At 35.3% G+C, this 13,999-nt stretch overlaps 2 protein-coding genes across 2 annotated transcripts in view; both read left to right on the top strand.

The window, feature by feature from the left end:
* The first annotated feature begins 230 nt into the window (after positions 1-230).
* The window catches only part of LOC131025745 (uncharacterized), a 774,387-nt gene continuing 760,618 nt past the window's right edge, over positions 231-13,999 (top strand). The window contains exon 1 of the mRNA XM_057955532.1: positions 231-755. The gene's annotated coding sequence lies outside the window, so the exon portion shown is untranslated. The remainder of the gene's footprint in view (positions 756-13,999) is intronic.
* LOC131026292 (delta(24)-sterol reductase) lies at positions 4,952-8,402 on the top strand. Its single transcript, XM_057956117.1, has 3 exons — positions 4,952-5,091; positions 6,398-7,662; positions 7,743-8,402. Exons 2-3 carry the CDS (start codon positions 6,415-6,417, stop codon positions 8,184-8,186), a joined length of 1,692 nt encoding a protein of 563 aa, XP_057812100.1. The 5' UTR covers positions 4,952-5,091; positions 6,398-6,414; the 3' UTR covers positions 8,187-8,402.

Raw genomic sequence — 13,999 nt, 5'->3', positions numbered from 1 at the left:
TCCGCGCTCTGGCTCCAATAGCTTAGCTCTGACTCTGGATCTGGCGATTTGGCTCTGGCTCTGACTCTAATGACTTAGCTCTGACTCTGGATCTGGCGACTTGGCTCTGGCTCTGACTTTAATGGCTTAGCTCTGGAATCTCTACTCTGGCAGCTCTGCTCTAGCATCTCTGCTCTGGCAACTTGGCTCTGGCCCTCTGCTCTGGTTAGCTCTGGCTCTGTCAGCTATGCTCAGGCAACTCTACTCTGGTTAGCACTGGCTCTGGCATCTCTGCTCTGGCTAGCTCTGCTCTGGCATCTCTGAATTTATAGCTAAAAATCTAGGTATGCAATTAAAACTTATAAATATCGAAAAAGCGAGGATTAAGAATGTAGGTATGCAATTAACTAAGGCCTAATCTGGCGATTTGGCTCTGGCTCTGACTCTAATGACTTAGCTCTGACTCTGGATCTGACGACTTGGCTCTGGCTCTGACTTTAATGACTTAGCTCTGGAATCTCTGCTCTGGAAGCTCTGCTCTGGCAACTTGGCTCTGGTAACTTGGCTCTCTGGAAGCTCTGCTCTGGTTTGCTCTGGCTCTGGCAGCTCTCATTTGGAAGCTTTGCTCTGGCAACTCTGCTCTGGCTAGCTCTGGCAGCTCTGCTCTGGCAACTTGGCTCTGGCCCTCTGCTCTGGAAGCTCTGCTCTGGTTAGCTCTGGCTCTGGCAGCTCTGCTCTGACAACTCTGCTAAAAATCTAGGTTATAAGTTTCCATTGTTAAAATTCTTTCCAAAATTTGTTCTTTCTAAAATAATAATCATTCTATATTTAAAATAGTGAAACGTGTTATTAAATTAGGAAACTAATTTAATACTTACCATAGGTGTGTAGGAAGTATCACGGCAGATCCGGAAATGGAGGTATCAAAACAGAGAAGTCGTCGGTGGGGTGGGGGTCGACGACACGGTGGACGAACTCCGGGGCTCAGCGGTGACTTGGCGGCGGATGAACCGCAAGCTCAGCGGCGACTATTTCGCCGGAGTCTAGAAGAAGGAATGGCAACGGGTTATAGGAAAAAGAAATCTTAGGGCTCTTGTATTAATTGCTTCGAATGGAGAATTCTCATGGGTTTAAGAAGTGGAAATTGAATCGAACTAATTAAGGAATGGAAGAGGGAGTCAGAGATGAGGCGGAGCAACGCCGCCCTTAGGACGGCGGTGATGCCGGAATTTAAAGGGGGGTCAGAGAGAGGCGGGCAGTTTAAGGGGGGGATTAGGGCTTGATTTGAGTGTGCAATCGACTTTAGAGAGAGAAAATGATTGAGAGAAGAGAGAGACAGTGAAGGGGGAGACGGCGCCGACCGGATTCAGGGACGATGGCGATGGGGTGAGGAAGAAGGAGGCGTGAGGAAGAGGGAGGCGTGACTTTTGTTTTAAAAGTGAGAATGAGAATATATAGATTGGATTCTCAAATGCCACGTTGGAGATTGAGATTGAAAAGAAAGAATTTGAGGCCTGCCACGTAGGCTAAGGTCTAATCGTATTATAGAATAGATTATTATTATTATTATTATTATTATTATTATTATTATTATAGTAATGGACGAACAGAAACAAATAAAGTTTGCAGAAATGAAAAATATATTTTTCTTCCCTATATAAATAAAATGTATGGATTTATTTTATAAAAAATAAAAATAAAATTTTAATTATTTTGATAGACATAAAATAAGATTTTGTTTTAAATTAATCAGTTTATAGAATTTGTGCCTTATTATGCAAACATGTAAATCAATGACCGGACCCGTTTATAATTTACATATACGTGCATGTCTCAATTCAAACTTAATTTAAAATTAATTTTATTGAAAATTAAGAATATAAATATTATATATATATATATACACACAATATAATATATTGCAACATATACATATAATATGTACGCTGTTGAGAAATATAAAATTAATAACAAATATACATCTAATCAATAACATTCAATTAAAATAATTTATCGTATATATATTATAATTTTTTTCTTATCAGACATATAAATCTAATTTTTATCTAGAAAAAATAAATAATAGTAAAATTTATTAATTTAGATTATATGTAATGTTAATATTATTATATATATACATTTATTATTAATTATATTTATTATGATTAATGAATCTTTATATAGAATGTAATAGTTAATTAATTAATAAATGATGAAGATTATATATGGTAAATTTTGAAATTGTGAGATTTTAGATATGCCACATAGGTTAAGGCTTAATCCTATTATATAATAGATTTTTACTACAATTCCCAACAACTAAGAATATGTCACGAGACACAATCATTATTTCAAATACTACAGGATCCCCTAATTTATTACTCATTCAAATTACATCAATCAGACCCATTAGTTTTAATTGCATTTTACTAATTTTACTCTATCGTTGCTGTCATAGGACCAATTACTAATATTTAAATCGCCTCAATATACATAACCTTTTCTATAAAAAATTCGGAGCAAATTTTTTTCTATTTAATTAAGTACTATAAAGAATAATATTGCTAATACAATACGCATATAACTGAATCAGATAATCTCATTTCAAATTGTAAAATTCATACTTCTTTCGTTACACTATTACTATAATTGACTCAAAACTTTTCGACACAAAAATAAAAAAAAATATGTAAATTAATTAAAAGTGATAAGACCTATACTTTTTTAAAAATTAAAAATTTTCATTCATAAAAATAGACCACCTATAATAGGACAGAGGACTATAATTAAATGCACTACTCAAACATGCACATCCTTTTGGAAAACAATAATGCTATATAAGCCCTCAATAAAATACTGAAAAAATATTTATTTTTTAATGCAAATTTATATTACAGCAACATTAATCAAATACTATTAATTAAATCAATCAACACTTGGGATCTAGACAAGGCAGATCTAATTAATCTATATATATATGAAACACCAGTTTTCAACGGATAGTTTTACCCGCCAATTTTTCTCTCTCCTTATCACTTATTTCATCACACTTTCTCTCTCCTAGCTAACCAATTCACACGTTGTCACTTTCTCTTACTTCTCACAAGTCACAATCTATAATATTTTTTGATATCCACTAATTTTTTTTCTCTCACTTTCTTTTTTTATTCTTTTTAAAAATCATCAAATTCTCTTCATGAAAAATATTTAATATGGATGTTAAATTAAAGATCATGACAAGATCTTTAATTTGATGTAAAAATTACATAAAATAAAATTAACTCGAAAAAGTTATTGTAGTTTGAAATCAAAAAATTAATTTTTTTCTCTTTCCTTTCTTCTCTCTCCTCTCTCCTATGTCCATTCTTCTTCTTCTTTTTTGCGGTTGTTTTATTGTTCTTTTTAAAAATAATTTTATTTTATATTTTTATTATATTAGCTCATTTCAAAGTTCTTTAATTTAAAAATATTATTTTTGAAGTAGAGGTTAAAATATTTTTAATATAAATTTATAGATTAATAATTAATTATATCATCTTAAATATTATATTTGTAGTTATGTTTGTGTTATTTTTTTATATTTACTTATATTAACATATCTACTATTATTATTTTTAATTAAATTTTACGTTAGATTACGTATATATTAAGCATCAAAATTACCATTGAAAAACCATTAATCGGATAATCATTATTGATCCTATTTAGAAATAGAATAAAAAAGTAAATTGAACAGTTTAATTTTGTAGTAGCACGTCTATTTGAATTTAAATGGTAATTATACCATGTTCAACCCCATTTTTTTCCACTAATCGATTGATAAAAAAATTATTTGTCTATAAAAAATACAAATTAAAATTTAAATGCATATAAATATGAATGTTGTCATATATATTCAAATCATTTTTTTTTATTAAAATCGAAACCCAACTAAAATAACGGAACATTATTATTCACTATTACTCCCGTTGTTGCATACTAATGGGTCACATTTCCTTATTTGGACGTCTCATTTTAATAGGTCATTTCCTAAATTGGAAGCTTATTACATAGCAATCATATAACCCATTATTTAAATCATATGTCAATGTGATCCACTCATAATTATCTCTCTTACTTTTTTGAAAAACATATCTTAAAAAAAAAACAAGTACTCTCTTTCTTATTTTATTAGCATAAATTATTTATTTCTTAAAATCTGTGTCCGGCCCTTATGGCTTATTAATGTGGGAAGAAGGGAGTATAAAATTAAACTTAATCAATTGAGCAATTATTATTTATGAAAATAAATCCTATCTCTTTTTGCAAAATCAGAATTTTGAGAACTTTATTTGTAAAAAAATTATTTAGACAAAATGATCGAGTAAAGATAATTTAAATATGCATTCAAAAAATATACTCCCTCCGTCCATGAAAGAACTTCCTAAGAGGGAGTGACATGAGTTTTTAGAAAAAAAAAATTGTTGAGTGTATTGAGAGTGAATAAATGGTAGTTGAGTGTATTGAGAGTGATGAAAATGTGTTATAATTAATATTGAGAGTTGTGAAAAGTGAAAAGTAAGAGTAATTATAAGTGGTGGGACATAGTCTAAAAATAGGTAGAAAGTTTTTTTGTAGACGTCTCAAAAAGGAAAGATAGGAAGTTCTTTCGTGGACGGAGGGAGTATTAAACTATATAAAAATAGATGATTTTGTAGATCTTTATTATGTATTGTACTCATTATCAATTAAAATTAATTAATTGATATTTGAAATATTGAAAATATAAAGTTAAAAATTCATATGTTTTCGTATTCATAATTTTTTTTAATTAATTGATGTGAAATATTTCACTTTTAAAAATATGATTTATATTTTGAATATATTAAATAGATATACTTTTTTATTTAAAATATCATTTAATTTTGATGTTGGCCGTGCATCGCACGGGCGCGTGTACTAGTATATAATCAAATCCATTATTTTTCTCCGTAGGTCCCCACTCCCCAGTTCCCACCAACCCAATATTTATTTAAATTCCCAAAATACCCTTCATATTGTTTATATCTTCCGTTTTAACGCCTATATTCCACATTGATTTTCAGTCGCTCACAGTCGCCACTCACCACTGAGGTACTCTCTCTTTCTCTCTCTCTCTCTCTCTCTCAAGTCGGATTTATGTTTTTTTCTCGTTATTTGTGGCTATCAATCTGCATTTTTGTTGGTATTGGTTTTGAGGTTTAATTTTTGAACTTTGCTTCACTGAGAAATGGCGCTGCCGCGCTGGTGCTTATGAAAATAATAATGATGTAATTGTTTAAATAATCTTTAGAATGGCATCAGATTTAATTTCTTCTGTCGCAGTTGCAAGTTGCAACTGCTTCTGGCCGCGATCTGGTCAAATTTGGGGTTTCTGATGTTGATTGTGTTTATGCGCTTGTCTGTGAATAATGAGCTACATCTATACTTCATTTTGCTAATCTAGGTAGTTCATGCATCATTGTACACTCTGGTTCAAAATAAGTGCATCTTTCGAGTCACTTGGCTGCTGAATTTGGAAAATCTTCTTTTCGTTAAAGAGCTGAAGCTTTCTGCAACCAAACCTGACTGATTAAGGCATCTTTTGTTGTTATTCCAGACATCTTTCTTCTTCTTTTTTTTACTATGCGTAGACACAAAAACCAATAAAACTTTGTAAAATGTACAATTTTTTTGTGTGTAAAACTTTGTAAAACACACAAACATGATACTCCCTGTCACCCGATGTCACGCGAAGTTTGAGCAGTATTCTTTTTTGAGTTATCCTGCGAAGCTTTAGCACTTTTCTTATATGGCAAAAGTTTTTTCCTTTATTCACATTTCCACTTTTTAACCTACCACACTTAACTTTAACATTCAAATTACTACTCCCTCCATCCCGACTTTTAGTATCCAATTGAGAATGACACGAGTATGCAAGGGAGTACATTCAAAATCGAGTTGCTGGATATTTAATTACCACCAGAGTTTCTGTTGTTCATTTTGAGAGGATATCATCAGTGTTTTTGTTGGTTGCAAGTTGAGTGTATGTTTCTTGCAAAATAAACTTTGGATGCTTTAAGATGAGTCAAGTTTTTTCATTACAAAATTGTTGTGGCTTAAGACTGATGTAATCCTTAGTTTAATTGTGTGTGTCCAGTCCCACATAAATTACCTAATTTCCTTGCTGATACTCATAAGTTTTTTTGTTGGTTTACAATCTACTGTGTTACTGAAGGGACAAACTTGTGAGATCTAGGTGCGCGCTTATAGTAATATTTGGAAAATGCATTGGCTGCATGCTTCAATTAGAATTGATATGGTGTTGTGATTGCTGCACGTCATGAAATCGTTACATGATTATATTGTTCAGCATTGTTTGCTATTTTTCTCACATTAATACTGTTTTCAATATTTGTAGGCCTCTACTTTATCACAATGTCAGATCTAGAGGCCCCCCTTCGCCCCAAGAGAAAGAAGATTTGGGTGGACTACTTTGTCCAATTCCGATGGATAATTGTTATCTTTGTTGTCCTTCCAATTTCGTTCACGCTATACTTCCTCACATATCTTGGGGATGTGTGGTCTGAGTCCAAATCATTCAAGAAGCGTCAGAAGGAACACGACGAAAATGTCGAAAAAGTTGTGAAGCGACTCAAGGAGAGGAACCCAAAGAAGGATGGTTTAGTCTGCACAGCCCGTAAGCCATGGATTGCTGTTGGAATGCGCAATGTGGACTATAAGCGTGCTCGCCATTTTGAGGTTGACCTCTCTGCCTTCAGAAATGTGCTAGAGATTGACCAGGAGAGAATGGTAGCCAGAGTTGAACCTTTGGTGAATATGGGCCAGATTTCCAGGGTGACTGTTCCTATGAATCTATCTCTTGCAGTTGTTGCAGAGCTCGATGATCTTACTGTTGGAGGTTTGATCAATGGGTACGGTATCGAAGGAAGCTCCCATATTTATGGGCTGTTCTCGGATACTGTTGTGGCTTATGAAATTGTTTTGGCAGATGGTCGGTTGGTTAGAGCAACGAAAGACAATGAATACTCCGACCTTTTCTATGCAATCCCATGGTCTCAGGGGACACTAGGACTCCTTGTTGCAGCTGAGATTAAGCTCATCCCTATAAAGGAGTATATGAAGTTAACATACAAGCCTTTAGTGGGTAATCTTAAGGAGCTTGCCCAAGGGTATATTGATTCATTTGCACCAAGGGATGGGGATCAGGACAATCCAGACAAGGTACCAGACTTTGTTGAAACCATGATTTACTCTCCGACCGAAGCTGTCTTCATGACGGGTAGGTATGCTTCAAAGGAAGAAGCCAAAAAGAAGGGAAACAAAACCAACAGTGTTGGCTGGTGGTTCAAACCATGGTTCTACCAGCATGCTCAGTCTGCGTTGAAGAAAGGGGAATTTGTGGAGTATATCCCAACGAGAGAATACTACCACAGGCATACTAGGTGCTTGTACTGGGAGGGGAAACTCATTCTTCCCTTTGCTGACCAGTGGTGGTTCAGGTTTCTCTTTGGTTGGTTGATGCCCCCTAAGGTTTCTCTCCTTAAGGCTACTCAAGGCGATGCTATTAGAAACTATTACCATGAGATGCACGTCATTCAGGATATGCTCGTCCCGCTCTACAAGGTGGGAGATGCTCTGGAATGGGTCCACAGAGAGATGGAGGTATGCATGATCTCTCACAACGTTCCATTGATGTTCTTAGCTTTTCAATTATGCAGTACTAACAAGTGAATGTTTTATAGGTATATCCCATCTGGCTCTGCCCACACAGGCTGTACAAACTCCCAGTGAAAACCATGGTGTATCCTGAGCCAGGATTTGAGCTACAGCGCAGACAGGGGGATACCCAGTATGCTCAAATGTACACTGATGTTGGAGTCTATTACGCCCCCGGTCCAGTCTTGAGAGGTGAGGAATTCGACGGGTCTGAGGCAGTCCGTAGGATGGAGAGCTGGTTGATTGAAAACCACGGATACCAACCGCAGTATGCTGTGTCGGAGCTCAGTGAAAAGAACTTCTGGAGAATGTTTGATGCTGGCCTCTACGAACACGCTAGGAGAAAGTACGGAGCTGTGGGTACCTTCATGAGCTTGTACTATAAATCGAAGAAAGGCAGGAAGACGGAGAAGGAGGTTCAGGAAGCCGAGCAGGCTATCTGCGAGGCGCCTGATGCTGAGGCCGACTAGAATGCTTCTTCTTGTTTCCCGCATTTCTCTGACTTCTGTATTTGCTTTGCTTTTTTGCTTATGTATTGAGACCTCTAGTTTGCTTTGCTCAATTTCATTGTGTAGACTTTGATTTGGAGTTAGGATGTGCTGTGCACCATCTCTCCTATTTTTCCATCATGTGCGTCACCTAATTGAAAACAGGAAATGGGTTTAATTTAATTTCTTTAGTTTGAATTCTCAGACTAATTTTTTTATTCTTTCGAGGCCTCAATTTCATTATGAGGTGATTTTATTTTCTGTTTTTAGGTTGTTTATTTGTTAAATGAATTATTGAGTAAAAATTAAAATATAAGTATGATCTAAAAATGTATACAATGAGAATGCTTGCAAATGAAAGAGATTTTTATATAAGAGAAACAATATTTTTCTATTATATATAAGATCGAAAATGTGATGTGAACAAAAAAAAAAACTCATCTTCTTTTATCATTTTTTTTCTCATGTACATTTGCCGAAATTAAAGCTCATTGAAACACTCCGGTCGAAAGGATTAGGTATCACCGTATCAGAGTATCTCTGGTTCAAGGGCTCTAAGGAAGTGGTCCTCGCCTTAGAGCACTCCCAACAGATCACCTAAATGCATCATTAACTCTAAATTTAGGCTAAAATAATTGAAAATGAGATAAAAAATGCATTCAGCAGATCCACTAAATTGAATGGGGCCCACAAAAAATTTTACACCTACCTAAATTCAATCTTAAATTTACACACACCCTGATCTTAAATTTACACCCACCCTAAATTTATTTTAAGCTTATAATTAATAGGACCCACACATAAATATTGTTTTTATGTAGAAAATAGGAGATCTGGTATATGCATTTATAAAATCGAGATCCTAAAATTAAATAGGGAAGCTTTAGGGAGGAATATAGGAGCATAATTTTGGGATTTGTGTTGGGAGTGCTCTTAGAGCTTTTAACTTCACAGTTCAAGAACCTCTAAAAAAGTTTTAATTTTTTATTTTTATTACTCCCTCCGTCCACTAATTGTTGGCCTACTTTCCTTTTTGGTCCGTCCACCAATTTATGTCCTACCCATTTATAGTAAGTCTTTATAATTTTTTAATTGGTGGGTCCCAATAAACAATACATTTTTTCTCCACTCAACTAATAAACTATACACTTTGTGGGTCTCTTTCTCCACTCAACTAATAAACAATATATTTTGTGGGTCCCTTTCTCCACTCACTACACTTTTTCTTAAAATCCGTGTTTTGCCTCATAGGCCAACAATTAGTGGACGGAAGGAGTATATTTTATTTTAACTTTTTAATTTTTAAATTCAACATTTTATTAAAATTTAATTTCAACATTACATTATTTAAAATAGAATACAATATTTAATATGAAATTACAACATTTAAATAAAAATCATATTAATTTAATTATGACTCGATCGAACCAAATCGAGCTCAAATGTGCTCGATCAAATCTGAGTTGAGGCGATTGTGAAGTTGGCGGTTGTGAATGAAGGATTATCGAACCAAATTCTGTCAAAATTCCGGCGGAGCTTCGGTGCGGGGACGAGATGCGACCGAGCTACTTGAAGCCTTATCGTTGCTCGCCTTCGATTTTGATGATCATGTTGTGCAAAATGATGCACGTAAACATGAAGTCTCTCTACTGCTCATTCTTCCAAAGACGAGTTGGTCATTTGATGATTGCCCAACGCGCTTGAAGGACGCCGAAAATTCGTTCGATGTCCTTTCGAGCCGCTTCTTGCATCAACTTGAATCTTCTGCTCTTCTCGTCCGACGAAAAAGAAAGACTCTTCACGAAAGTGGGCCAATTGGGGTTAGATGTCATCAATCAAGTAATACCCTATCATATAGTAAGAGTCGTTGGTTTCAAATGTGATCGGTGAAGCCCTTCCTTCAAGAACTTCATTAAACAACGGCGATACATTGAGAACATTGATGTTGTTGTTTGAGCTAGGTACCCCAAAAAAATCATGCCAGATCCACACATTTTGGGATGCGATGGCTTCGAGGATGATCATTGGTTCACCCTGATCACCTCAAGTGTATGCTTCTTGCCACACCACCGGAAAATTCTTCCACGTTTAATGCATGCAACCCAGGCTCCCTAACATCTTGGCAAACTCGTGCTTTGCCTCGTGCAGTGCAAGAAGCCTTTGACAGTAGGCAAACGTCGGCCTCCTTAAGTATTTTGAGCCGAAGATTTGAACGATCACTCGACAGAATTTGGTCAAGCACTCCAACGATATAGACTCCGCAATCCGCAAGTACTCATCGCATTGGTCAGTCGCACCTCCATTTGTAAGTTGCCGAATAGCAACTGTGCATTTATGCAGTCAAGTGCGTTCTTAAATTGTTGGAAGTAAGGATCGGATTGCATGGCGTTGACGATGCACAAAAATAAGTTGTGGCGTATTCGGAAACAACACCAGAAGAAGGAATCAATATAGACAAGATTTGGAGCAAAGTAATCCTCGTAAAGCCGTTGAGCATCAGTTTTACGATCCTGATAAATGTAAGCTTTATTCTTCTGTTGTTTTTGCCTCTGAGAGCTTTTCAGTATACCAACTGCATTTGCAATCTATAAAAATTCAGACATAAGTGAATAAATTGAACAACACCTCCATCGTTGGAGCTTGAGTTGGAGGAAGAGTGAGAAAATGGTGACATTTTTTAGGAAGAGTGAAAGAGATAAGAAGTTGGATGAAAGTAGAAAATGGTATGAGAAATGAAGTGGGAGTAAAATGGTATTTATATATAAAAGAAAAAAAAAAGGGAATATAGCCATTCAACGACCCTTTAATTTATTTAGTTTTCAAAAATAGTCATTGTCAGTCTTTTAAAATTCAACTTTTTCTTAATTACAACGCGTGCAGTGCACGCACCTTCTATCATCTCACTAATGGTTCTAGTTTTTACACCCTCCTCGAGCAGCCCCACCCCGCCAGCGTGGTGCAGGCTCTAGCGCTTAGGCTCGAGCCAACTGCTAGCGCTTATGTATAGACCAAATAAATACGACATTAGTTTTGTCCTTTAGAAACCTCTTCAAAAAATTAGCTCGTTTTAGTGTATATGGGGAAGAGTTTGTAACGTTCTATTAATAGAAGTAGACAATTTTAATCCTAGTGAGACGGTCGATGTAAGGGTGAAACTGAATAGCTCAATCATATTTTCTATTTTTTAGAAATTAGAACATAAGTATTTTTATATTCACTTAAACTTGGACATAAAATACTTAAGTTTATAAAGTAAGAAATTTTTAACATACAACTTAAGGAATATGGAATTTTGCCTATTAACACTTGTTACTTATGCTGTTATGCATATAGTGATATGCATATATTTTTTCAATGACAATTAACTCCTAAAAATACTTATATATTAGAATTTATATTTGGGTATAACAATGTTGGTTATGAACATGTTTATTTAAACATTTATTTATATAGCTTATCATTTAATTTGTGAAATAATATTATAATATTAATGTGATGAAAGGGCCAAGTGTCACGTATTAGGCCTCCATTATTGATGACGAACATGGGCACGCCAATTCATTAATTGGACAATGTGGTTAACGCATTGACATTATTCTCATAATTATGGTGATTTCTTAAACAGTGTATGTTTAAAATAGCCACTTTGAAGCAGTAAATCTAAAAATTGACCACTAAAATAAATAAAATTAAAAATTAGCCACATTTATCATTTTACCCTTCACTTAAAAATTTAAAAATTATCCACAAATTCACAATCAAGTTGATTTCACAACTAGCATTATTTCTAGTTGTGAATTCAAACTTTAAAATTTGAATTCACAACCATCAATAGAGTTGGTTGTGAATTCAACTTTAAAACTTGAATTCATAACTAACACTAGCGATTAAGTTGTGAATTCATCAAAGTGGTTGTGAATTCTAGTTTAAAAACTTGAATTCACAACTGAAACAACTAGTTGTGAATTCGAGCTTTTAAACTCGAATTCATAACCAACACTAATGATTCAGTTGTGAATTCATCGAGTTGGTCGTGAATTCTAGTTTTAGAGGGGTGTATTCGTTGTGGATTTCCACAGACTTTAAAAAGTCCATGGAATTCACATAGATTCCAGACGACTTTCAAAGAATTCGTGGTTGGATTTCACCCCGATTTTCACTGATTTTCGAAGACTTTAGGGGATAATTCTGGAATTGAAATCCATGAAAACCAACGCCCGCTGAGTCCCAGCGACGCTGGAAACCCAGCAACCGCTGGGAATCTAGCGAGCGCTGGAACCCAACGACCGCTATGACATAGAGGAAGAGATCAGTAAACAGCCAATGAAAAAACAAGAAGAAACGTAAAACGTAGCTAACAATTTATGAATACTGGAATTACCCATCCTCGGTGACATTAAGAGATAGACTCTTCTCATTCGACCCCCCACCTTTACACTACAAAATGCAGCAAATCAATATAAAAGAAATGCAACTCACATAGATGATAAGAATGATATCAACATTAGCTCATCTAATTCCCACAGCGTATCTATAATTTTAATTTATCAAATGTCAAGTATAGTATATGCCGGAACTAAAACCACAAAGATTTCTCTTATACATGTAAAATCCTACATAATTTCCAGTAAGCAGGATGATGTAGATATTTTTCAGCTTTATGCCATCAGGGTGATAAGAAAAAAGTTTTCAATAACTACATCAGACACCAAAAACAAATGCAAATAATGAAATGAAGACCTGCTATCAGTTACACCATCATATTAGGTGTTCACTCATGTGTGTAAGTTAATAAGTACACGATTGACAAAAAAAAAAGCTTTAGTTGATCATTCCAGAAAGATAGAGCAAACATATGAGAACATAGAGACAGAAAAAATGACATACATTTGGACAAACTAAACCATTGTATTGGCCAGGCATGCATGAACTGCCACCAATTCCAATTTCCTGCAACTTCTGCCTTAATATAATCATCTTCTTATCATCAACGAATTGCTTCTCCAGAGTCTCAACATTGACACCAGAAACTACACAACCAAATCAAAGTAGTATTAAGAACACATGAAATTGAAGATAATGTGTTTAATCTTCTCCCATCAGAAGTACCTGCCAATTCATTGTTAGGCAATTAACCAAGAAAACACGAAAGATTATCGAGAAAGGCAATTCATCCAATAACCCAAGAAAAAACGAGATATTATCAAGAAAAGCAATTCATTTAGCTGCACTCAATAAACCTTAAAAACCCGAGAAATCATCAATAAAAGAAACTCATTCGACAAACCAAGAAAACACCAAAGCTTGTCAACAAAGCAAATGAACAATAAACTAAAACAAACACTCACTCGGCCTGGGAATAGGCATGGCAGAATAGGGCGTATAACTGTAGCCAGAGGCCCTCTGATAAAGTATGGCAAAATCTTGTACCCTGCCCAAATTCGTAAGTTGTCTGACGCGATTTTGTTAAGAAATAAGCTATGGATTCTAGAAGATATTCTCACCTTTTTCTATCCTAATTTCACGCGTTTCTCCGATCTCGTCGACGGCGCGAACATCGTTTGGATCATCTTTAAGACGGGGTGGCCGGCCAGAACCCCCACCATCCACCGCATCCTCAAGATGCTGGACTTTCGCTCAAACCCAGCGAGCGCTGGACTTTCTCAACGGATGCTGAGTTCCAGCGCTCGCTGGCTTCTTGGCCGCGGTCGCTGGAACTCAGCGCTCGCTTAAAACTTCATGGATTTCAATTCTCGTGGTTCTTGGCCGGATTTCATCGTGTGTATTTTTTGGAT

The sequence above is a fragment of the Salvia miltiorrhiza genome, chromosome 5 (assembly GCF_028751815.1).
Source record: "Salvia miltiorrhiza cultivar Shanhuang (shh) chromosome 5, IMPLAD_Smil_shh, whole genome shotgun sequence".
NCBI classification, from domain to species: Eukaryota; Viridiplantae; Streptophyta; class Magnoliopsida; order Lamiales; family Lamiaceae; genus Salvia; species Salvia miltiorrhiza.
Note: the sequence above shows the minus strand (reverse complement) of the source record. Positions and strands in the feature narration are given on the sequence as shown.